Raw genomic sequence first — 23,771 nt, forward strand, 5'->3', positions numbered from 1 at the left:
ATCAGGCCCACATTAGAGTTAGGGCTGCACTTTGTGGGAAGGTATAAGACAGCTGCATTTGCTCATCTCTCAAAACTATGTATGGGGTTCATTCTTTGTATGTTTGTGAGGCCCAGAATATTGTGTAGGAAACCCTAGATCACTCTATTAATAATCTCCTTTATCTTGAACCTTTGTCTGTCAAACAGAGAATTTCCTTAAAGATATTTGGAATTGTCCCATGTAGTTGCATTGCTCACTCCCCAGAAATTCAGTTGAGATCAGATACATCTTAAATAATTTATGACAGAGAGAAAACGTTAAAGCAATATAACATACCATTAACTCTAGTTCAAGTTAATTACCAGAAAACATTCTACTCTTCAGTGAGGCTCTGAACAGGCAATAATCAAAGGATAAGATAGATTTTTTTAAATTTAATTTTATGTTTTACATTTTCCCTTTAATGTGGAAGGGTTTATTTCAAGAATTATGCAGATTGTAATGCAGTACCTTAAATAAACTTTGCATTGTGATTTCATGAGTTATTTCTTAATGTTAGTTTTTGGGGCTTTTTAAGATTGTATTACAGTACCTAAAAAGTGTATCTGTTTATATTAGAGAGTGTCTTACAATACGTTTAAGAAATAACTGTAGAATAAACTGTGATTTTATATTCTATGATTTGAGAAATGAGTGATTATTATTCGTGATTAAAGACTATATTGTAAATGCACAAGCACAAAGGGCAGAGTGAAGGTTGCTCATGCAAACAATTCTGGGGCAGTTTGGATTTGAATCCGAATTTTGTGCTTGAATACATATCCACTTTTAACATGACCGATATACAGTTGATGAGGATGATTTTCACATTTTTAAGATTACCCCCAAATCCACAGGCGTCTGCCTTTAAGACTGAATAGCTAAACTTCTCCTTCTACTTCTGGTTTCTGAACATTTACAAAAACGATTGTCTTGAATTTTGTGATTCCAATGAGATTGGTGGGACTTTTGCCAGAATAAGAACTGCAAGACTAGGCACATTAACAGCAGATTCATATTTATGTTTTCAAAAGACTGACAAATATTTTAAATTCTGTGATATAAATGATGACATTTACCTTTTTAACAAAAGCTCTATTCTGTTTTTATTCTTTAAATACATGAGTTGTACTATACACTTACTAGAATCTCTAAAGAGCAACTAATGCCAAATTGAAAATCTTCAAAAACATACTTTTTACCCATATATGCTGTTTTATTTCCCTCATTTTCTAATACTAAGGAGATATGATGAAAACAGCTTATTTATCTCACGTGTTTATATATGCCAGTGCCTTATTCTTTATCTAAATTGACTTACAAACGCTTCATTAAAGTTGATTAAAACACATATTGCCTTCTGCTCCCCAGACCCTTACGAAACATGAGATTTCAAAATCTCAGACTCATGGATTAGAAAACAAGGACATTCTAAGTTAAGGTTTCCCTACATATCCCTTAAAAGAATATTAGTCTGGCAGGAAAAAACAAACCACAAATTTATAAAAACTAGGAAGTGAACATCAAGGTGCTGCTAAACACATACAGCACACCACCCAGCCTTGCTCTATTGCAAGGGTTCTCAAACTTCATTGCACCACGACCCCCTTCTGAGAACAAAAATTACTACATGATCCCAGGAGGGAGGACTGAAGCCTGAGCCTGCCCGAGTCCCACTGCCCCAGGTGTGTGTGTGTGTGTGTGTGGGGGGGGGGGCAGAGCCCAAGCCCCACTGTCCTGGGTGTGAAGGGCCCAAGCCCAAGGGCTTCAGCCCCAGGCAGGGGGCCTGTAACCTGAGCCCACCACCCAGGGCTGAAGCTGTCAGGCTTCAACCCTGGACAGTTGGGCTCAGGCTTCAGCTCTGGTGACCCCATTAAAATGGGGTCACGATTCACTTTGGGGTCCCAATCCACAGTCTGAGAACCGCTGCTCTAGTGTTTTTATGGGAGGAGAGACTGTTTCCCTTAACAGCAGGATACTAATTTTAGGAAATTTCCTAATGGATTGTTGTTAGTTTCTTTGTGATTGTACAGCAGGAAGAGAGGAAGTACAATAAGGTCAGCGTGATCTCTACCAACCAGTAGCAACCACTTCCCCGTGTCAGTGTTGCTACACAACCAGCAGAGGTGCCCATGAAACTGCATAAACAGGGATCCTGATTTGGAGTAGCGGTGGGCACAATGAAAATGGTATTTTTACAGCTTGTAAACATACTGTGCTATTCCCACTCCCTTTTGCCATTCAGATGAGGGCAGAGTTAAGGCTGTGAGGTTGTGTTGTGTTTGAAGAAGCACCTTAACTGTTCAATTCCTGGTTTTGTAACATTTGAGTTTGGGCTCAACAAGTCCCATACGCTGGCTCGTTAATCTTTATCTGAATTCATAATCTTCATCTTTGATATCATAAGCATATCCATTGCCACTAAATATGGTGCCACAAACCAACATGATGAATCCCCATAAAAAACAGAACACCCGCATCTGGGTGAATTCTAGAGAAGAGCATTCATGAATACATACATGGGATTCCAATTCAATCCGAACACATTTGTTTCCTCTGCTTTTCTGTGCCCATTTGTGCAGCCAGTTTTGTTCAGGCAAGTATTTCAGGAGGAATTTGTATTCATTTTCATGCACAAACAAGTTTATTTATGCCTCAGGAATTAAATCAGAAGACAGAAACCATACCATGTGACTCAGCTAACCAATCACACAGTTCAAACAGCAAATTCTGAATATCTGATAGAGTACTCAATAAAAACAAGTCATGAATACCTCATTGGCCCAAGCATCTTTAAAGAGTGTCTGTCAGATAACGCCAGTAAAACAGATTTATATTATCATGATCTGATAGTGGACAGTACACAAATAGATAATGAGCAGTGTAACAATGTTTGCAACAAAAAGTTCAACAAGATTTAACAAAAATACTCATTTTATGCAAATTTAATTGGGGGGAATACACAATGTATATAGGCAGAATGTTTTTCTAAGTTGGTGGGTATGTCCTTAAAGTAGATTATTCTTAAACCATTTCTAGTACCATCCTGATTGCTACAGAAGGTTTACAGTAAACTTGTTGACGGCACTTATTGCACTCTTTTTTCAAAGCTTTATAACAAAACCCTTCTGATGTACCATAGATTCTTCATTGTGATTAACTAATCTACAGAAGTTCAATTATGTGAACTACTGAATTATCCAAAATAGCATATACTATTGGTCTGAGATGTATCACCCTATTTTATAATCTGTGGCATATCACTCCAAGCTTGGGATTTCTTTTTGGCAAGTTCCATCCATGATGGCTGATCTGGAGCAGAGTGACTGACTTTCTTAAACTGGTTCATTTCTTCTTTCTCTGTCAGCACTGAGGATTGAGCTATTGTGAAAAAAATATATATACATTATGTTAGCTTGATGCTCATCTGTAGACCTCACCTATTTCTTTAAAACAGTACATTGTCCTACAAAATTAAAGCTTTACATTCCACATGGAAACTTATTCTACAGTGCATTAGCAAAGAATTAAAATTGTACTATAGATCAAATGCAACATTTGCATGCACTTGACTTCCTCTAATGGGGGCAATCTAGGTCCCAATCCAGTGAAGTGTCCAATGCCCTCAATTCTCATTGATTTCAATGAGAATTGAGGTTGCTAAGAATTAGCCCATTATAAGCAGCATTCCTCGAAATAAAACTGTGGAAACTAGTGTTAAAGAAACAACTACAATTCTTGCTCTCACTGCAGCCAGTGAGAAGTGGGAAAGAGACAAGTCACTGTGGCATGGATCCTGCAAACACTTAAGCACATGGGTAATTTTGCTCATATGAGCAAAGTCATCCACATGCTTCAGAGCCTGCAGGATTGGAGTCTACATCAGTATTTCAAGCATTTGTTTTCATACCAGGGACATGATGCGACAGCGAGTTGGCTCTTGGCAGTGGCTCGTTCACATCAGACTTTGTCTCATTCCTCTGTTCTTCAGAAGAAGTTTTAGGTGCTAAATGTGAAGGTTTGCTCCTGATGAAGTCTGCTTGTTGCTTCATTGACCCCTAATTACATTGGGGGGAGGGGGGGGGAAAGCAGGTAGAAATGTTTTAAACAATTCAGCGAGAAAGAACAATAGTGGGAATTTAAAAGAACATGAACAACACAGGAGTGAACAAGATGCTCCTGCATAACAATGGAAAAGTCTTGTCACACACTTGTTCCATTTATTTCACTCAAGTTATCACCAGTTCATAAAGCTCTAACATTTTGAGTTTTGTTTCCAGGACTCTAATTTTGCAATTTTAAAAAGTGCCTCTGTATTTTGTCTTATTTACAACAGTGATTGCAGAAGATTGTTATTTTCACTGCAAATTTATTCTCAGCCATATGCATCCCTCTGCTAATGTGAATAGAGAGGAGCCACGCCTGTCAGAAAATGGTTTGTAGCGCACACTGCGGGAGTTGTGGCTTCACAATATGTTTCCCTTTCTTCTCCCCAACTCTGAGAGTTCAGAGCTCTGTGGTGGTGGAGGAGGCTAGGGTTGGGGATAGATGTTCTTTGAGGCACCATTTCTTTCAGATCCTCATGGATTTCCTTAAGGAAGGCAATGCTGACCATGTCAGCATACTCTTCCTTGGGTTCCCCTACTGTCCGGTGAAACTCCCCCATGGTGGGAATCCATGGTACAGTAGTATGTTTCTGGAAGGAGCCCTGTTACCATGTGGGACAGAGATAATGGGAGCAGTGCAGTGGCACTGAGCCTCATGCCCTGTGGTCAGCAGGATCTTGGGGTACCTACGGGCTAGAAGGGTCACATCCCTTAGCTGTTGTATGGAACCAATCTATATGGCATAATCTGCAGGATACAATGCAATTGAAATCAGGAGATTCCTGGCCCTTAGGAGGGAATTTTTCAAATAGGGGATGATTTGACCCTCTATGTTTTAAGTGTCGTGAATGAGTACAAACTTTATTATGGTTTATAATCTCATCTGGACACATCATTAGGGAACATTTCTTGTTAATCACGCTGCCATTATTTATCGTTTGTCATCCTGTAGAGAGGCCTCTTTTAAAACTTTAGAATACAAACACTAACCTCACTTTCTATCAGGAGAGCTTCATGTAAGGAATTATTTAGCATGAGTTTTCTAAGAGGCAATGCTAGCTAATATCCAGTATCACCATCACATATAAATCTGATTTATCACAGTACAAAGAGCCAAAATCTAGATCATAAGAACATAAGAACGGTATACTGGGTCAGACCAATGGTCCATCTAGCCCAGAATCCTGACTTCTGACAGTGGCCAATGCCAGGAGCCCCATAGAGAATGAGCAGAACAGGTAATCATCAAGTGATTCATCCCCTGTCACCCATTCCCAGCTTCTGGTAAACAGAGGCTAGGGACACCATCCTGGCTAATAGCCATTGATGGACCTATCCTCCGTGAACTTATCTACTTCTTTTTTGAACCCTGTTATAGACTTGGTCTTCACAAGATCTTGGTATTGTCACTGAATGTCAAACAGAAAAGTTATTTTTACCTTATTTAATTTCTCCAGACCCTGAAAATTGTTGGCGAGGCAGTTTTGAAACCAAGCTGCTCTGTCAGGCTTAAATCACTGAGATTTTGGATTACTATGAAATGTGTGTGGGGTTTTTAAATACACACAAAAAGAACAGATTCCCTCAGTAGGGACTGCACAATTTACCACATCAGTCAATGTGTATATATACACAAAGCTAGGCCTGATCCTGCCAGCATTTAAGCAGATGAGTAATTTTACACTCAAGGAGCAATCCCATAATCACTCACATGTGTAAAATTATTCATGAGAGTAGTCATGGGACTATGCATGTGTACAAGTGTTTGCAGGATCAGAGCCTTTGTAATTAAGTATCAATAATAATTAGATTTTTAGAATAATTAGAATAATTATTAGAATTATTTAATAGCAACTGATCCAAACCAAGAATGCAACAGCAATTTTACACAAAAGCATTAAACAAGTTTGCCTGTAAGCACCTCCATTCTTTCCTTCTCCTTATTTTGTTTTTCTGTGTCTGACTTAACATCTTGAGCCACAAGTTTCTCTTCTTTAGTAGGCTCTGGCTCCTGTTGTATGTCCCTCTGCATCTGTCTTGCTATAGTAATCCAGGCTGGCTTTGACTGGCTGTCAGTTCCTCCTGCAGAGTCTGCTGTAATCACTGGGGAAGGCACAGTCTTCTCTGTTGACAGATTCATTTGGAAACAAGGTTATTTGAAAGAAAACCTTAATTCATTTTAGCTCCTCCACTTTCTCATTTGACTGATTTGTTATTACAGGAAATGTGATTAAAGAACATTTTATTTTGACCCCTTGAGGAGTTTTGATATTACTGTTCATTATTCACTTTGCTAAATTACAATTTTATTTGTAAGTAATGCTTCTGTATCTTTGTCCAGAGAGTGTCACCGTGTCACTCCTGTCATATGAGCGATATAAAGCAGCACCAGTCAAATTACATCAACACTGCAATTGTCAATTGCAAACTGTCAACAGCTGATCATTCTTGATCTTGCCCTCTCTCTCCTAAATACCAAGGCAATGCTTCCATAGCACTAAAAAAAAGAGAGAAATGTTAAAATGGAAAGCCACAAAAATGAATGCAACAGGCCAATTTCATTGCTATGGTAAGTGGATGAGTGGAAATTCCATTGACTTAAATAGTTGCATCCACTTACACCAGTGGTGAATTTGGTCCATCAAGCAGAAATAGCTCTTACTCCTAAATAAACAACAAGCTAATCTCACAGTGCTTAAAAGGTACAAGAAAAGTAACACTAACCCTAAAACACTAACTACCTGTGGGCCTGCTTCTCTACACTGGGAGTCTTGCCACTGATGTAGATGGCAGCAGGATCAAGTCTAAATCAGGCACTTGTGTATCACAAGTAAGTGAAAAATCAACACTGCCAGAGAGTGTCATTTCAGACTGGTGAATGAAATACAGGAACAACATTTACAGAGGAAATCCTAACTTCTGAAATGTCTGGTACTAATGTCTGGGATTCTTCGGAGCTGTCAGGGAGTCCTGTAGGACCTGTCGTCACTAGAAAATTAGGTTGTGTTAGAACACAACCTTGCAGACATATTAACTAATGTGATGCTCAACATGCTGTTGCAGTGAGTGGAGACAGGGAGGACCATTGTGTTTTACATAGTTTTTTCTGGACATGAGTAAACTCTACTGGAACCAAAGGGTTAACCACAATCACTGGACAGGATGTTTACTATTACTTGTTCCTGTCTTCACTGCCTGCAAAGTCATGTTTAACACTGTATTAGTTAACACAACTCCTCAGGGTTGTGTTCTAACACAACCCAGTTTTCAATTAAGACAAGCGTGACAAGAGAGAGGCAGTATGTGGGAAACAAAGCAATCAGACAGTAAAGTGTCAAGAAGAATCACCCCTCTGGTGTCAGCACTGTGGCCTGGTCTACATTAAAAAGTTAGGTCGACCTAGCTACATCGCTCAGGGGTGTGAAAAAGCCACCCCTCCGAGTGATGTAGTTCAGCCGACCTCATCCCTGGTGTAGACAGCGCTAAGTCGATGGATGAATCCTTCTGTCGACCTAGCTACTGCCTCTCGGGGAGGAGGATTACCGATGCCAATGTGCCACTGTAGCATTTCAAGTGCAGGCAAGCCCTGTGTGGTGAAAACCTGCATCTGCCAATGCAAACATTTCAGCCCTGTAATGCCTGGTGGGAAAATGCAGAAATGGTTAAAGAGAATTAGAATGTCAAAGTTTGACTAAGGCTTCCACGCAGTGCTCATGGCCCAAACACCAGTCACTGTCTTTGAGATCATATCCAGGGCCTTCAGCCAACTACGACTCCAAAATACAAGCTCCATGAGCCAAGGCATAAATAAACTTAGAGGCTTTTGTACTCCTCCTAGAACCCTACCATGAAAAATGCAATTGGTTGAAAGACTGAAAATCCTTGGTTCTTTTAGGATAAAATTTTGCAGGCTGACACCAAGTGTGTGCCAGAAGCACTCCTGGTTGTTAGAAAGGGAAGAACAAAGCCTGAGTAATATTACCTCCTTCCAAAGACCTACCCAGCCCCTACTCATGGCCCTCAGCTGATTCTGCTGATGAACATGGCCTCCTGATTGCCTGAAGACTTCAGCAGGCACAGTTTTAAACTCTGCAACAGGCCTGGGTCCCCGGCTGCTCCATAACATTCCATGGTTGCAGCTGTGATTCTGGTCCTGTTCTCAGCTCCCCCTTGCTCCTAGCCCTTTCTCCAGACTCCTCCTGCTCCTAGTGCCCGATTCCTGCTCCTAGCTCCCAGTTCCCATTCCTGGCTCCTGTCCCTGCTCCTGCTTGGGTTGATACTTCAGCTCCGACCTCTGACTCCTGAATTTTGGCTCTTGCTCGCTCCCTGGACTTGGCATTCAATTTCTGAACACGGCTCTGACCCTTGGCTCCTGGTTTCTGGCTCTCGGCTCCGGCTCGCTCCCCAGGTTTGATAAGTTGTCTCCTGACTCAGGCCACTAGGCCTGGCTGTCCCTGTTTCAACCATTAGGCTGCCCTCCTGCCCTGACCACTAGGCAAGGCTGCCCATAGCTGGGCATCACGCCTCCTGGAAGAGGTGAAAGTAGATGATTTGTCTTGGATAGGAATGAAGAAAAGGGCAATTCTTTAAAAAAATTGTCATCACTGTCTAAAATAAGAAGGAAAAGATGAAAACACAGAGCTGCAGAACTGTTACTGTCTCTTCTCACGGGAACCACAGCAACCAAGAAAAATACTGTAAGAAGTTGTCATTCTCTGGTGTACAGAGTACAGGGACTCCAAGGGAGTGAAGGAATAATCCAGACAATGAGGATGAGGTGTCTAACCCGGGGGCTTGTTAAAAGACACTACCTGAAGGCAGCTGATCACTAAGGCCTGGTCTACACTACGACTTTAATTCGGATTTAGCTGCCTTAATTCGAATTAACGCTTGACCCGTCCACACAACGAAGCCAGTTAATTCGAATTAAAGGGCCCTTTAATTCGATTTCTGTACTCCTCCTCGACGAGAGGAGTAGCGTCAAAATCGGTATTGTTAATCCGAATTAAGGTTAGTGTGGCCGCAATTCGATGTTATTGGCCTCCAGGAGCTATCCCACAGTGCACCATTGTGACCGCTCTGGCCAGCAATCTGAACTCGCATGCACTGGCCAGGTGGACAGGAAAAGCCCCGGGAACATTTGAATTTCATTTCCTGTTTGCACAGTGTGGAGAGCACAGGTGACCACAGAGAGCTCATCAGCACAGGTAACCATGCAGGCTGATAATCGAAAAAGAGCACCAGCATGGACCGTACAGGAGGTACTGGATTTGATCTCTATATGGGGAGAGGATTCAGTGCTAGCAGAACTGCGTTCGAAAAGACGAAATGCCAAAACTTATGAAAAAATTTCCAAGGGCATGATGGAGAGAGGCCACAATAGGGACACAGATCAGTGCCGCGTGAAAGTCAAGGAGCTCAGACAAGCCTATCAAAAAGCAAAGGAGGCAAACGGTCGCTCCGGGTCAGAGCCGCGGACATGCCGCTTCTACGCTGAGCTAAATGCATTTCTAGGGGGGGCCGCCACCACTACCCCACCTCTGACTGTGGATTCCGAGCTGGGGATAATCTCATCAGGTACACCTGATGATTCCGTGGAAGGGGAAGAGGAGGAGGAGGAGGACGAGCTGGCAGAGAGCACCCAGCTCTCCGTTCTCCCCAACAGCCAGGATCTGTTTCTCACCCTGACTGAAGTACCCTCCCAAGCCTCCCAAGCCAGCACCCAAGACCATGACCCCATGGAAGGGACCTCAGGTGAGTTTACCTTTTAAAATATAAAACATGGTTTAAAAGCAAGCATTTTTAATGATTAATTTGCCCTGAGCACTTGGGATGCATTCGCAGCCAGTACAGCTACTGGAAAAGTCTGTTAACATGTCTGGGGATGGAGCGGAAATCCTCCAGGGACATCTCCATGAAGCTCTCCTGGAGGTACTCCAAAAGCCTTGCCACAAGGTTTCTGGGCAGTGCAGCCTTATTCCGTCCTCCATGGTAGGACACTTGACCACGCCATGCTAGTAGCAAGTAATCTGGTATCATTGCCTGACAGAGCCTGGCAGCGTATGGTCCCGGTGTTTGCTGGCATTCAAGCAACATCCGTTCTTTATCTTGCTGTGTAATCCTCAGGAGAGTGATATCGCTTAGGGTAACCTGGTTGAAATAAGGGAATTTAATTAAGGGGACAGAGGTGGCCGTTCCTACTGGGCTGTTTGCCTGTGGCTGAAAAGAAATCCTTCCCTGCATTTAGCCAAGTGCAAAGGGGGGGGGGAGGATTGGCCCAGAGCTTTTCGCATTTTGCTAGCAGGGATCTTCCCTGATACCAGCCACGCGGTGGGGGGAGGGAGAAAGCACTCATCCCAGAGAATTCATGGCGGGTGGGGGGGGGGGTGTTAGTTTGGTTCCTGCAGGGATGTTCCCTGATACCAGCCACGCGGTGGGGGGAGGGAGAAAGCACTCATCCCAGAGAATTCATGGCGGGTGGGGGGGGGTGTTGTTAGTTTGGTTCCTGCAGGGATCTTCCCTGATACCAGCCACGCGGTGGGGGGAGGGAGAAAGCACTCATCCCAGAGAATTCATGGCGGGTGGGGGGGGGGGGGTGTTAGTTTGGTTCCTGCAGGGATCTTCCCTGATACCAGCCACGCGGTGGGGGGAGGGAGAAAGCACTCATCCCAGAGAATTCATGGCGGGTGGGGGGGGGTGTTAGTTTGGTTCCTGCAGGGATGTTCCCTGATACCAGCCACGCGGTGGGGGGAGGGAGAAAGCACTCATCCCAGAGAATTGGATGGGGGGGGGGTGTTAACCTTCAGCAGCAGAAAACAAGCTAACAGGAAAACTGCAGCACAACGGGCTTTGCTTGGTATGTGGGAAAGCAGGGCGCAGAAGCCTAAAGACAGTGGCTTACCATGGCAGCATGCAAGGTGAATTCTGTTGCCCGGACCTGCGTCTGTGATCTCTAGCAGCAAAGCCACAGGCACTCAATATTAAGAGGCAAAATGCGACCTTGCACAGAAATCACATGTGCTATGTAATGTGAATAGTATACACCGTGAAAGAGTATAAGCATTGTTCTGAAAAATGTATCTTTTAAAAAAATTCTCTCCTTTTTTCACTCCCTCCAGCAGGTGCAAATGTTTCAAGCCTCCCTCCTCCTTCCCGAAGGCTATCCCAGATAAGGCGTCGTAAAAAAAAGACGAGAGAAGAGATGTTTGCCGAAATCATGCAATCCACCAGGAATGAAAGAGCTCATCTGAATGAGTGGAAGGAGACGGTTTGCAAGTATAGGAAAGAAGCCAGTGACCGTGAGGACAGGAAGGACCAACGTGAGGACATGAGGGACCAACGTGAGGACAGAAGGGACCAACGTGAGGAGAGGAGAGACGCTCGAGATGAGAGGTGGCGGCAGGAAGATCAGAGGAGTCGGGAAGCAACGCTGGGGCTGCTGCGTGAGCAAACAGACATGCTCCGGCGTCTGGTGGAGCTTCAGGAACGGCTGCTGGAGAACAGAGTGCCGCTACAGCCCCTGTATAACCCCCCTACCTCCTCACCATGTTCCATAGCCTCCACACCCAGACGTGTAAGAACACGGGGGGGGGGGGAGGCTCCGTACACCCTCCCATTCCACCCCAGTGGACAGCCCAAGCAAAAGGCTGCCATTTTTTTAACCTTTTTTTACTGGGCTTTTCCTTCCCGCTGATCCTCCTCCCAAACCCCACTCAGGTTCTGTGCCGCTACAGCCCCTGTATAACCCCCCTACCTCCTCACCATGTTCCATAGCCTCCTCACCCAGACGTTTAAGAACACGGGGGGGGGGGAGGCTCCGTACACCCTCCCATTCCACCCCAGTGGACAGCCCAAGCAAAAGGCTGCCATTTTCTTAACCTTTTTTTACTGGGCTTTTCCTTCCCGCTGATCCTCCTCCCAAACCCCACTCAGGTTCTCTCCCTCTTTTTATAATCAATTAATAAAGAATAAATGATTTTTAAACAATGGTGACTTTATTTCCTTTGAAAGCAAGCTGGGGGAAGGGGGAGGGTGGGTTCCTTACAGAGAATGAGTCAATAAAGGGGGCGGGTTTTCAGGAAGGATAAACAAACATAAATTTCACACTGTAGCCTGGCCAGTCATGAAACTGGTTTTCAAAGCTTCCCTAATGCGCAGCGCTTCATCGTGTGCTCTTCTAATCGCCCTGGTGTCTGGCTGCGAGTAATCAGCAGCCAGGCGATTTGCCTCAGCCTCCCACCCTGCCATAAAGGTCTCCCCCTTGCTCTCACAGAGATTGTGAAGCACACAGCAAGCAGTAATAACAATGGGGATATTGGTTTGGCTGAGGTCTGAGCGAGTCAATAAGGATCGCCAGCGACCTTTTAAACGGCCAAATGCACATTCTACCACCATTCTGCACTTGCTCAGCCTGTAGTTGAACAACTCCTGACTCCTGTCCAGGCTGCCTGTGTATGGCTTCATGAGCCATGGCATTAAGGGGTAGGCTGGGTCCCCAAGAATAACAATTGGCATTTCAACATCCCCCACGGTTATTTTCTGGTCCGGAAAGTAAGTCCCTTGCTGCAGCCGTTTAAACAGATTGGTGTTCCTGAAGACGCGAGCGTCATGAACCCTTCCCGGCCAGCCCACATGGATGTTGGTGAAACATCCCTTGTGATCCACAAGTGCTTGCAGCACCATTGAGAAGTACCCCTTGCGGTTTATGTACTGGGTACCCTGGTGCTCCGGTGCCAAGATAGGAATATGGGTTCCATCTATTGCCCCACCACAGTTAGGGAATCCCATTGCAGCAAAGCCATCCACTATGACCTGCACATTTCCCAGAGTCACTACCTTTCGTAGCAGCACCTCCGTGATTGCTTTGGCTACTTGCATCACAGCAGCCCCCACAGTAGATTTGCCCACTCCAAATTGATTCCCGACTGACCGGTAGCTGTCTGGCGTTGCAAGCTTCCACAGGGCTATCGCCACTCGCTTCTCAACTGTGAGGGCTGCTCTCATCTTGGTATTCTGGCGCTTCAGGGCAGGGGAAAGCAAGTCACAAAGTTCCATGAAAGTGCCCTTACGCATGCGAAAGTTTCTCAGCCACTGGGAATCGTCCCACACCTGCAACACTATGCGGTCCCACCAGTCTGTGCTTGTTTCCCGGGCCCAGAATCGGCGTTCCAAGCCTATAACCTGGCCCATTAACATCATAATCTCTAAAGCACCGGGGCCCGCGGTCTCAGAGAATTCTGTGTCCGTGTCCATGTCCTCATCACGCTGGTCGCTGCGCTGCAATCGCCGCCTCCTCCTCCTCGCCTCTTTTTTCTGGTCCTGTGTAAGCATAAACTCCACGAGAAAGCGCGAGGTGTTTATAATGTTCAAGACTGCGTTCTGGAGCACAACGGGATCCATGCTTGATGCAGAATGGAGTCTGCAGAGTTCACTCAGGAAAAAAGGCGCGAAATGGTTGTCTGCCGTTGCTTTCAGGGAGGGAGGGGGAGGCTGTACCCAGAACTACCTGCGACAATGTTTTTTGCCCCATCATGCACTGGGGTCTCAACCCAGAATTCCAAGGGGGGTGCAGACTGCGGGAACTATGGGATAGCTATGTAAAAGCTACCCATAATGCAACGCTCTGGAAATCGATGCTACTATGGTAGCTTGGACGCACACCACCGAATTAATGGTGCCTAGTGTGGCCGAATACATTCGAATTTATAAAATCGGTTTCCTAAATTCGAATTATATAAATTCGGATTAATCCTGTAGTGTAGACATACCCTAAGGGACATGAGTCAACTGGATGCCCAGACACCCTTACTCAGATAGCTCTGAGGGATTCTGACAGAAAAGCAATCTTAAACAAAATCCAGAATCTCAGAATGCGAGCAGGAGGTAATGGTAATGGCTTTGGAGTGACACCAAGAAAAATATTTCCCATACTCTCCAACAAACAGTGGTGGTACTTGAACTCTTAAGACAGAGTGTCAACTACTTGAGAGGGAAAAGCTCTCACTCACAAGGATTAATCTCTCCAACTCCAGGCCAGCAGTAGTAGTGTAGCAGGCAACTCTGTGGAGAGAACTGCAATACAGCTCAGATCATCGATCAGGTGACTGGATTCCCCTACAAAATTAGACTCCTCCCACAAGAAAATACTGCAGGTGCCTGTTTCATTCAAATAATGCAGCACTGGTTGCTTATCTGCCCGGGATACCACTGGTTTCACTATGCAGGACTCCCTGAAAGCTAATAGTGCTTGCCTCATGAGCCCCATGTTCTAAAACATTGATACATTCTTTTCTCCCAAAATAACCATTTCCTCTGAATCATCCTGCATCCCACAGAGCCCCACAGCCCAGATGACTGGTATCTGTGACCACTACTGTGGTTTTGACAGAAAGATTCCTTTTAACAGGCAGTTTGCCACTAACCACCAAGTGAGGAAGATTTCACAGGGAAGTTCAGCAGAGCAAAATTTGTCTAATGCTTCTTAAGAATAAGTGCTAGAAAGGTTTAGAAACCGCTGGGTAACTTGGGACAGTGCTACTGCAACTGGAACCAGATGATTCTCTCATTGATTCTCACCACTCTCTAGAGACGAAAGCCCAGATTCACAAAGAGACTGCATAACTTTTAGGTGCCTAGAAAAATCACTGGAATCAACAAAATCTGAGTTAGGCACCCAGGCTCCCTATACAACGAATAGGGAGAGAGAGGTGCCTAAGAATGGGATCCACAAAAGCCAGCACACCAGGCAGCTCCCCGCCAAAGCTAGCCAACAGCAGATGCCAATGAGAAGGTGTATTCTAAGCTCCACCCCTCTTTGGGACTTGAATGCCTAAATTCAGGCTGGAGGGAGGCACCTCTCTCTGCTTGGAATCCATAGCTGTGAACCTTCTCCTGGAGTCAGGTGTCTAAGATGTGTTGTTTTTGTTTTGCAAGAAACACCAGACAACGAGGAGAAAGAGGTGGTGGTGGCACCTCCCTAATAACTTTTAGCCCAGTGGCTAGAGCACTTGCCCGGGATATGGGAGACCTGGGTTCAGTTCTGATGTGCTTCTTTCAGTCTCTCTGGTTGAAGCTGTTCCACTGTGTATAAACACTTACATAGTCATTGAAGCAGCCAAAGCAGGGGCATTTGGGCATTCAGAGATCTTTCTACAGTTCTGACTGGATGTTCTCTGCCCTTTGCTGACTGGCTCCAACCCTCTCCCTCCCTCACAGTTGCTTCACCTCAGTTTCACTTCACACCTGACCCTGTTACTCTCTTCTCCACTATCCTGCCCCCCCACCCCCTTCAATGTCCCCTTTCCCTTTCACTCATCCCCTCCGAACTAAAAAAAAAAAAAATCATGTCACTAACATGGTGTTTGCTGCCATTACATTGTTCACTCTGCTTTCACGCCTTTCCCCACCCTGTGTCTGTCTTGTCTGTTTTGACTGTAAACTCTTTAGGGCAGGGATTGTGTGATTCTTTGTGTTGGTATGGTGCCTAGCACAATGGGCAGGGCTGGCCTTACCATGAGACGAACCGAGGCGGCCGCCTCAGGTGCTAGACTGGGGGGAGGGAGAGAGGGAGGGGGGGGCGGCGCCACTAGGACCCAGAGTGTAGAATATTGTGTCTGCTGCTGGTGCATATGTATTCTCTCTGCTCTAGATGCACAGAGATGGTGGAGTGCTGTGCTGGAGGAAGGAGGGCACAAGAGACATAACAGGCAGGCAGGAGAAAAGGTGAGAGGGAATAACAGAAAGCAGCAGGAGCTGCAGGGAGAGAGAGGAGGAGCAGCCTCTTATGTACCTCTCTAGCACCCCCAGGAGCCTGGACTGATTAACACCAGCTTCTCAGGGAGCTTCCAGTTTCCTGCTGCTTCCCTGAACCCACTTGAGGAGAACAGACAGTCAACTGAATTAGTAGGAGCCAGTTAGGCCCTTAAGACGCTGATATCTTCCCTCACTCAGGCCCTGCTACCAGCCTGCTTATTTGTCCCCTTCAATTGAGTGTTGAGAGCCACTATAGCTGGCACAGAACAGCAGTCATGAGTGAAAGAAGAAAACGCCCCTCTGGGGCAGCATTCAGAAAAAGAAAGAAAGCAAAGGAGTCTTTTCTATCTAAGCAGGAGGGAGCTCTCCTGTGATACACAGACACAAATGTTCACGGTGAGCCTTCCGGCCCCAGTGAAGATGTGAGTGGTGAGGAGATGCCTGATCTTCCAGTTAGTCAGAGTGCAGGTGACTTGGCAGCTACTGCAGCATCCATATCTCCATCTCAAACGGATGTAACCATGCACATTCCTGAAGAAAAGTGTAGGTCAGAGAAGAGTGTGGTAGAGGCGCAAGAAACAGCTGCTGCTGAGTGTAGTTCCTTAAGTCTAGATGATCCAGGACTGTGGACCCACTTGAGCAGTAGCCTGAGGGATTTCCTCAGCATGGGCCACAGCAAGTGAAAAACTTCATGTTCCCCAAAGACAATGAAAATAGAAGTTTCCATCCAACACATTACTGGTGTGAAATCCCCAATGGTGACAAAGTGGAGAGGCCATGGCTTATGTACTCAAAAACCCAGAATGCTGCATACTGTTTTTGTTGCAAACTCTTCCAGTCTAATGTTCCAGCCACATTGGGTTCTACAGGAACAAAGGACTGGAAAAATCTGGCTAGAAATCTGGCATGCCATGAGAAGGCAGCAAATCACCAGAGAACATTCCATGGGTGGAAAGAGCTTGAGATGAGACTAATGTTAAAGACCACCATAGATGATCAGCATCAAGAGAAGATTGCATCAGAGTCTCTTTACTGGCAAAATGTTCTGAAAAGGCTCATTGCCATTGTGAGAATGCTTGCTACCCAAAACCTAGCACTGTGTGGCACTTCAGATCAGCTGTATGTGCCAAACAATGGAAACTTCCTTAAAACTGTGGAGCTGATGGCCGAGTTTGATGCTGTACTCCAGGAGCATCTGAGAAGAGTCACCACCCAAGAAATGTACACACACCACTACCTTGAAAAAACAATTCAAAATGAGATCATACAGTTACTGGCAACAAAAGTCAAACAAAAGATTGTGGCAGATCTGAAGTCAGCAAGATATTACTCTGTTATTCTGGACTGCACACCTGACATCAGCCATACGGAACAAATGACTTGAATGGTGCGTTTTGTAACAACAACAGAACCTAGTGAAACTGTCCCTGCAATCAGAGGCGCCAACTTTCTCCGGCACCGGTGGGTGCCCGCACCCCCCACCCCTTTCCCCGCCCCTGGCCCCACCCCGACCCCATCCCATCCCCAAAGTCCCCGCCCTAACTCCGCCCCCTCCCGGCCCCTATTGGATCCCTTCCCCAAATCCCAGCCCTGGCCCTGTCTCTTGCCCCAGTGCACGGCGTTCCCCCTCCTCCCCCCTCCCCGTGAATCAGCTGTGTCGTGGCGCAAGGGCTGGGAGGGAGGAGAAGCAGGACGCGGCGGCACGCTCGCGGCGGAGGTGAGTTGGAGCAGCGGGGTGGGGCGGGGCCATGGGGAGCTGCCGGTGGGTGCTCAGCACCCACCAATTTTTTTCCATGGTTGCTCCGGCCCCACGGAGTCGGCGCCTATGCCTGCAATGGTGACTGTCAGAGAGCATTTTCTAGAATTTATTAACATTGATGATACTACAGGAGCTGGTATGACAAATGTGCTTCTTAAAAAGCTGGAAGATACGGGAATTGCGATAGCTGCCATGAGAGGTCAGGGCTATGATAATGGTGCCAACATGAGAGGAAAGAACAGAGGCGTGCAGACACGGATCCCAGAGTTAAACCCTCGAGCTTTTTTTGTCCTATGCAGTTCTCATTCATTGAACTTGGTGGTCAGTGATGCAGCGTCAGCTTCTAGTGAGGCTGCTGAATTTTTTAATGTAATTCAAAGCATCTATGTATTTTTCTCTGCATCAACTCATCGATGGCAAATTTTGAAGCAACATCTGGGAACATCCTGTCTGACACTGAAACCACTGAGTGCCACACGATGGGAAAGTCGAGTGGAGGCGATAAAGCCTATCAAACATCAAATTGGGAAGATGGATGATGCCGTAGTTGCCATTATGGAGGATAATGCTATGACAGGAACTGTTCGTGGGAGAACAGTGGCAGAGGGAAATGGAATCACCAGAAACATACATAACTTCAACAAGGAGTCTGGTGGCACCTTAAAGACTAACAGATTTATTTGGGCATAAGCTTTCGTGGGTAAAAACCTCACTTCTTCGGATGCATAGAGTGAAAGTTACAGAACATGCATCCGAAGAAGTGAGGTTTTTACCCACGAAAGCTTATGCCCAAATAAAACTGTTAGTCTTTAAGGTGCCACCAGACTCCTTGTTGTTTTTGTAGACACAGACTAACACGGCTACCCCCTGATACTTGATACATAACTTCAAATTTCTGTGTGGCTTAGTGTTGTGGCATGACATATTGTTTGAAATAAATGTTGTAAGCAAGATACTCCAGGTGTTGACCTTGATATCTCTGGAGCAATGGAACAACTGGACAAAGCAAAGTCATACCTACAGTCTTACCGGTCAGATGAGGGATTTCAAAACATTCTGAAGAGTGCACAGAAGTTGGCAGACGAACTTCACAATGAAGCTATTTTCCCACCCATTCAAGAATACAAGAGTCACCGAAGAAGACAACATTTTGATTATGAGGCATGGGATAATCCCATAAGAGACCCCAAACAACAATTCAAAGTTGAATTCTTTAACCAGGTGCTAGATTGTGCAATACAGTCAGTTGAAGAACGTTTCATGCAGCTCAAGGAACACAGCAGTATATTTGGGATGTTGTATGATATTCCAAAACTCCTTACTATACCTGAAGAAGACCTACACCAGCAATGCAGGGCACTAGAGACAGTGTTGACATATGACGGCATGCGCGATATTGATGCGAGTGATTTAGGTGATGAACTGAAAGCCCTTTCAAGATACATTTCAGCAAGATCAACTCCAAAGGCTGTTCTGGACTATATGTGCACAAATAAGATGATCACCCTCTTTCCAAATGCTTTTGTTGCTCTGCACATACTTCTAACACTTTCTGTAACAGTTGCCAGTGGAGAACGCAGCTTCTCCAAGCTGAAATTAATAAAAAAGGTCATACACATCTACGCTCCACAATTACACTGGAGAGGCTAGTCAGCCTTGCAACCATCTCAATAGGGCATGAGCTGGCCCAGACTGTGGACCTTCAGGAAGCAGTTCAAATCTTTGCAACCAAGAAAGCACGGAAAGCACCACTTTGATTATTCAAACAGATAAAAATGCCAGTGTTTACTGTGCAGACAAGAAAAGTTACATTTGCTGTTCAGGTGTTTGAAAGTTAAGTGTTACTTAACATTTTTGAACAAGGCATTTTAAGTTGTTAGTTCTCCTTTATTGGGGTAGGTAGCAGAGCAGTACTATGAGAGGAGTAGAACAGGAAGAAGGTAGAATTGAGACCTTTCAAAGTTTTGGCCCAAGCGAGGGGGCATGGGGGCGTCATTTCAGCTCCCCGCCTCAGGTGCCAAAATGCTGTGGGCCAGCCCTGACAATGGGGCCTGTTCTTGGCTGGCCCTTAGACACTAACATCAGAAACATGATTAATAATAAACAATTAACATCTGGGGTTGCCCAGATGAGAGAAATTTACCAGCACATGGAGGGGAACCATCCATTCCTGCCCTCTCCCACTGCCCCAGTAATAAATTGAGGGCACCCCCGTGGTAATGGACAAGGTGGCAAGTTTAATCCTAAATCACGTAGTCATATAACCTTAAATCCACCTGTTTCTTCAGCATTTCCTGTTGGATGTCCATCCATCAACTTATGCTCAATATGGCCAAAACTGAGCTCTTAAGCTTTCCACCCAAGCCCTCTCCCTTCCCCTACTTCAGTAATCATGCACACTGCCACCATCCTCCCTCTCACTCAGGTGCATAACCTGGGCAGCTGTCTTTCTAGACACATATGACTAAGCCATGTCTCAATCCTACTGCTCCTTCCTGCCAAGCGTCTCTAAGATAAGCGCTTTTCCTCTCTGTCCACACAACTAAAACACTAATTTAGGCCCTCATCTCACTCCTCGCTACTGTTTCCTCCTCTTTTATGGCCTTGAAAAATGCCATCTTAAATCCATTCAAAACGCTAATACAAAGATCATTCCTAGCTCATCGCTCTAACCATGTCACCCCCCACCCGCCCTTTGTATCCCTCCACTGACTCTCACTGCATCAAACAAAAACTACTTGTCTTCCCTTTGAAGGTCCTCGTGGCTTGTCTCTGATCTAACATCTCTTATAGGATATTGAGCATTTGACTTCTCCCTCAATGCTGCCAGTGATGCCAGAATTCCCTCAAACACCTTTGTACTTTCTCTTGGACTGTTCCTTATGCGTGCTAGAAACTCTCTGTAAAAACCACAACATTACCTTATTGTCCTTCTTCAACTGCCCTCAAAACTCACCTCTAAAGTGATGCCTACAAAACACTGTACAATGACTAGGCAGCTGACATGCTGTGACCACTGCTTATTGTGCTAAACATAATAGTCTCATTGTTACCTTGTTCTCCTGTTAGTTTGTCTGTAGGCATCTACTGTCTCTCATCATATATACTTGGACCATGTTTTTTGCTATTAGTGTAAACAGTGCCTAGCACAACAGTAATGCATTGGTGTCTTTGGGTGTGTAAGGTGGCGGTACCCATCTCTTATGAGCACCCCCTTCTGGTCAGGTGTGTCTGCAATCGTTTAGTTTACGGTGACCCCTGTCAGTGGTTTCTTGGGTGGTTTTTCAGTGACTCAGCCCTCCAGCCAAGTCTCTCACACAGTCTGTTTGTGAGCCAGAACAAACCCCTTCCGGGGTATATAGTCTTTACCTTGTCCTGGCCCTGGTATGGGGCCGTACCCCCAGGGCTTCCTCCCTAAAGTCACTGTCTTCTTGTGGCCCTCCCTGGACTCAGTCCTTACTCAGTCCCAGCAGCCAGCCAGGAGCTCCTTCACAGCTCCCCTGGTCCCTGCCAGCAGACTGTCTTAGGCTCCTCACTGGGACAGGGTTTGGCAGGACCCTGAGGCCTCTAGCAGAGGGCCTCTGGGTCTATTCCACCCCGTCACAGGGTGCTACCATAATAATAATGTTTATAAATAAATAGGAGAAGATGACATCAAGCAGTTATGTTCTTCTTATAATACTTCTTCAAGGTTGAAAAACTCAACGTCCCTGTCAGCCATGTTAGAGGGGCAGCTATCACCTCAAAAGATGGGAAGAGAGCACTCTCGTACTAATGGCAAGCAGCTTTTTGTAATTATTTTCAAAGAAATTATCTGAATCTGTATGGACCTGACCCTGGATGGCAAAGTTGTGACAGTTGCATTCTTAGGAGCAATAGCTGATCTGTTTATCCTTTGGGAAGGAGGCTGTTTTAAGGAACCAGTCTGTACATTTGCTTTTATGATAGTCTTTGCTATGACAGAAGCCAAGTCTGGCAGGAAAGAGAGAGGTAGAATAGTACTGTCATCTCAGAAACGAGACACAGACGGGCAGGATTTACTACCTCTTCCACAAACGGGTTTGGCAGAACTACTGCAGGCAGCATAACACGTGTATCTGATTATTTATTATTTCTGTTTCCCAAAGGCTTCCGTGAAGGATGGAGGCCCCATTGGAGGGAAGGATGGCTAGACAGGCTACACACATAATAAAAGAGTCCCAGACAGCTTACAGTCTATGCAAGTGATAAAAGACAATGGGTGGATACAACAAAGAATGGAAACTGGGGGAAGGAAGGACAAGGTAGCAGTCTAAAGAGTATTTGAGACTCTCCTTTAAAAGCGTGGGGTTCTGAGGGGCAGTGGAGGCCTAGTAGCCATGACATGTAGTGGCTATCCACAAAATAAATATTTCACTCACCTTTTTCCTCAGTTCATTGGCCTTCTGATTCACCTTGAATAACTCTTTTCTTTCTTATCTCTTTCAGTCACTGGGCTGTCAATGTGCTTTTCTGACTTGCGATGTGGCAAGTCAAAGGATTGGGGAATAGAGATAGTCAGGGTGGAACCAAGAGTCCTTGTTAGTAATTTTTTTTTAATTAAGGCCAAGTTACAGTAAAACTTGGTAGCAAGTCTTAAGTACAATTCAATTGTTGTTTCTGCTTATTACTCACCCAGGAACACCCAGGAGTTCTAAGACTTGTGTATTCTGCTTTTTAGAGAGACGGGGTGTCCAGTGGGCAGGATACAGGATTGGAAGTCAGAAGGTTTGTTTTTTTCCCTAGATCTTCCATGGGTTGTGTGACATTGGGCATACCACAAAACCTCCCTGTGCCTTGGTTTCCCCATCTGTAAAATAGGGCTAAAGATACCCACCTTTGGACTACACTTTGAGATCTATGGATTAAAAACATTATATTAATGCTAAGTACTATTCTTTTGCTTTTTGGTTCACTGGGTAGAAAAAAATAATTTAAGATATTTAAAAATAATTAGTTATTGAATAACTTTGTCAAGTAATAAAGGGTACTGGGCAGTGATTCAGAATCATATTCAGTCATTCAGAATATGTTCACGCTCATGGCTGCATCTTTTATTGGTTTCTTTAAAACTGATTTGATATAAGGGGTTTTGAAAGAACTATGGTATTTCCTTCCTCCTCTTGAATGAAGTTTGCCCTCATTTTGGAAATGTGGCAATAAATGGAAAAGTACCGCCAGCTGCATGTATATTGAGATGAGAATTCCTTAATTCTGCTAGTGCTTTACAAGAGCACACTTAGAAGGGGGCATGTTATCTGCCGAAATTGCAGGTCTTAGTCTGCTTTCAAACTTTTCTCAAACAGAATTTCTCTTCCTTCAAGACCATGGGCTTGATCTGGCAATGGGAATTTTGCCTGCATAAAGACTGCAGGATCAGACTGCATACCATTGTGTGAAGGTTATTCTTTAATATACTTATCTCTAGTTGTTTGAACAATAAGATTAAACCTGTAGAACTAATCTTTAGATACAAAAGGAACTTTTGTTGTTGACATATTTACTAGCTGAGCTTCGGTGATTTTGCACATACGTAAGAGGTGGAAAAGGAAAATGATTAAATAATCATTGGCCACTGTTATCTATGTGCAGTCCTATATCACTTGCCATATATTTGAAAATTATTTTCTCTAACACTAAAAGTTAAAGTAACTGAAACTGTGAGGCTTAATTTTTCAGAGGTAGCCTCAGATATTACTCCCACATTTTTGTGTCCACAAATATTTGCAGGCACAAAAAAAATTACAGATGTATTTTATAGCACTAAGATGTCTAAGTATCTGAAAATGAGGTGCTTACTTATCTAAGGGCTGTAAAATATGTCTATAGTTATTCATCACCACAACAACATGCAAGTGCAAAGTCAGACTAAATTTGAGACCTTTTTGAAAGTCATGACCTTAATATGCAAGCAAAGTCATGTATTCCAAGCATATTTTTAAAAGCAAATATTTTCAGAACTAATGCAAATGGGTTTTTTTTGGGGGGGGGGGCAGGGAAAACCACATATACCGTACTGTGTCATTGTTTTTTTAAATTAAATTAATGGAGATATCTTATCTCCTAGAACTGGAAGGAACCTTGAAAGGTCATCAAGTCCAGCCTCCTGCCTTCAC

At 44.8% G+C, this 23,771-nt stretch overlaps 1 protein-coding gene across 1 annotated transcript in view; it reads right to left on the reverse strand.

The window, feature by feature from the left end:
* Positions 1 to 3,259: 3,259 nt before the first annotated feature.
* Positions 3,260 to 23,771, reverse strand: part of CRACDL (CRACD like) — a 41,749-nt gene continuing 21,237 nt past the window's right edge. The window contains exons 8-10 of the mRNA XM_065397551.1: positions 6,049 to 6,251; positions 3,932 to 4,079; positions 3,260 to 3,402 (exon numbers count right to left, since the gene is read on the reverse strand). Coding sequence (XP_065253623.1) covers positions 3,260 to 3,402; positions 3,932 to 4,079; positions 6,049 to 6,251 — 494 coding nt within the window. The remainder of the gene's footprint in view (positions 3,403 to 3,931; positions 4,080 to 6,048; positions 6,252 to 23,771) is intronic.

The sequence above is a fragment of the Emys orbicularis genome, chromosome 1 (assembly GCF_028017835.1).
Source record: "Emys orbicularis isolate rEmyOrb1 chromosome 1, rEmyOrb1.hap1, whole genome shotgun sequence".
In the NCBI taxonomy this organism is placed as follows: domain Eukaryota; kingdom Metazoa; phylum Chordata; order Testudines; family Emydidae; genus Emys; species Emys orbicularis.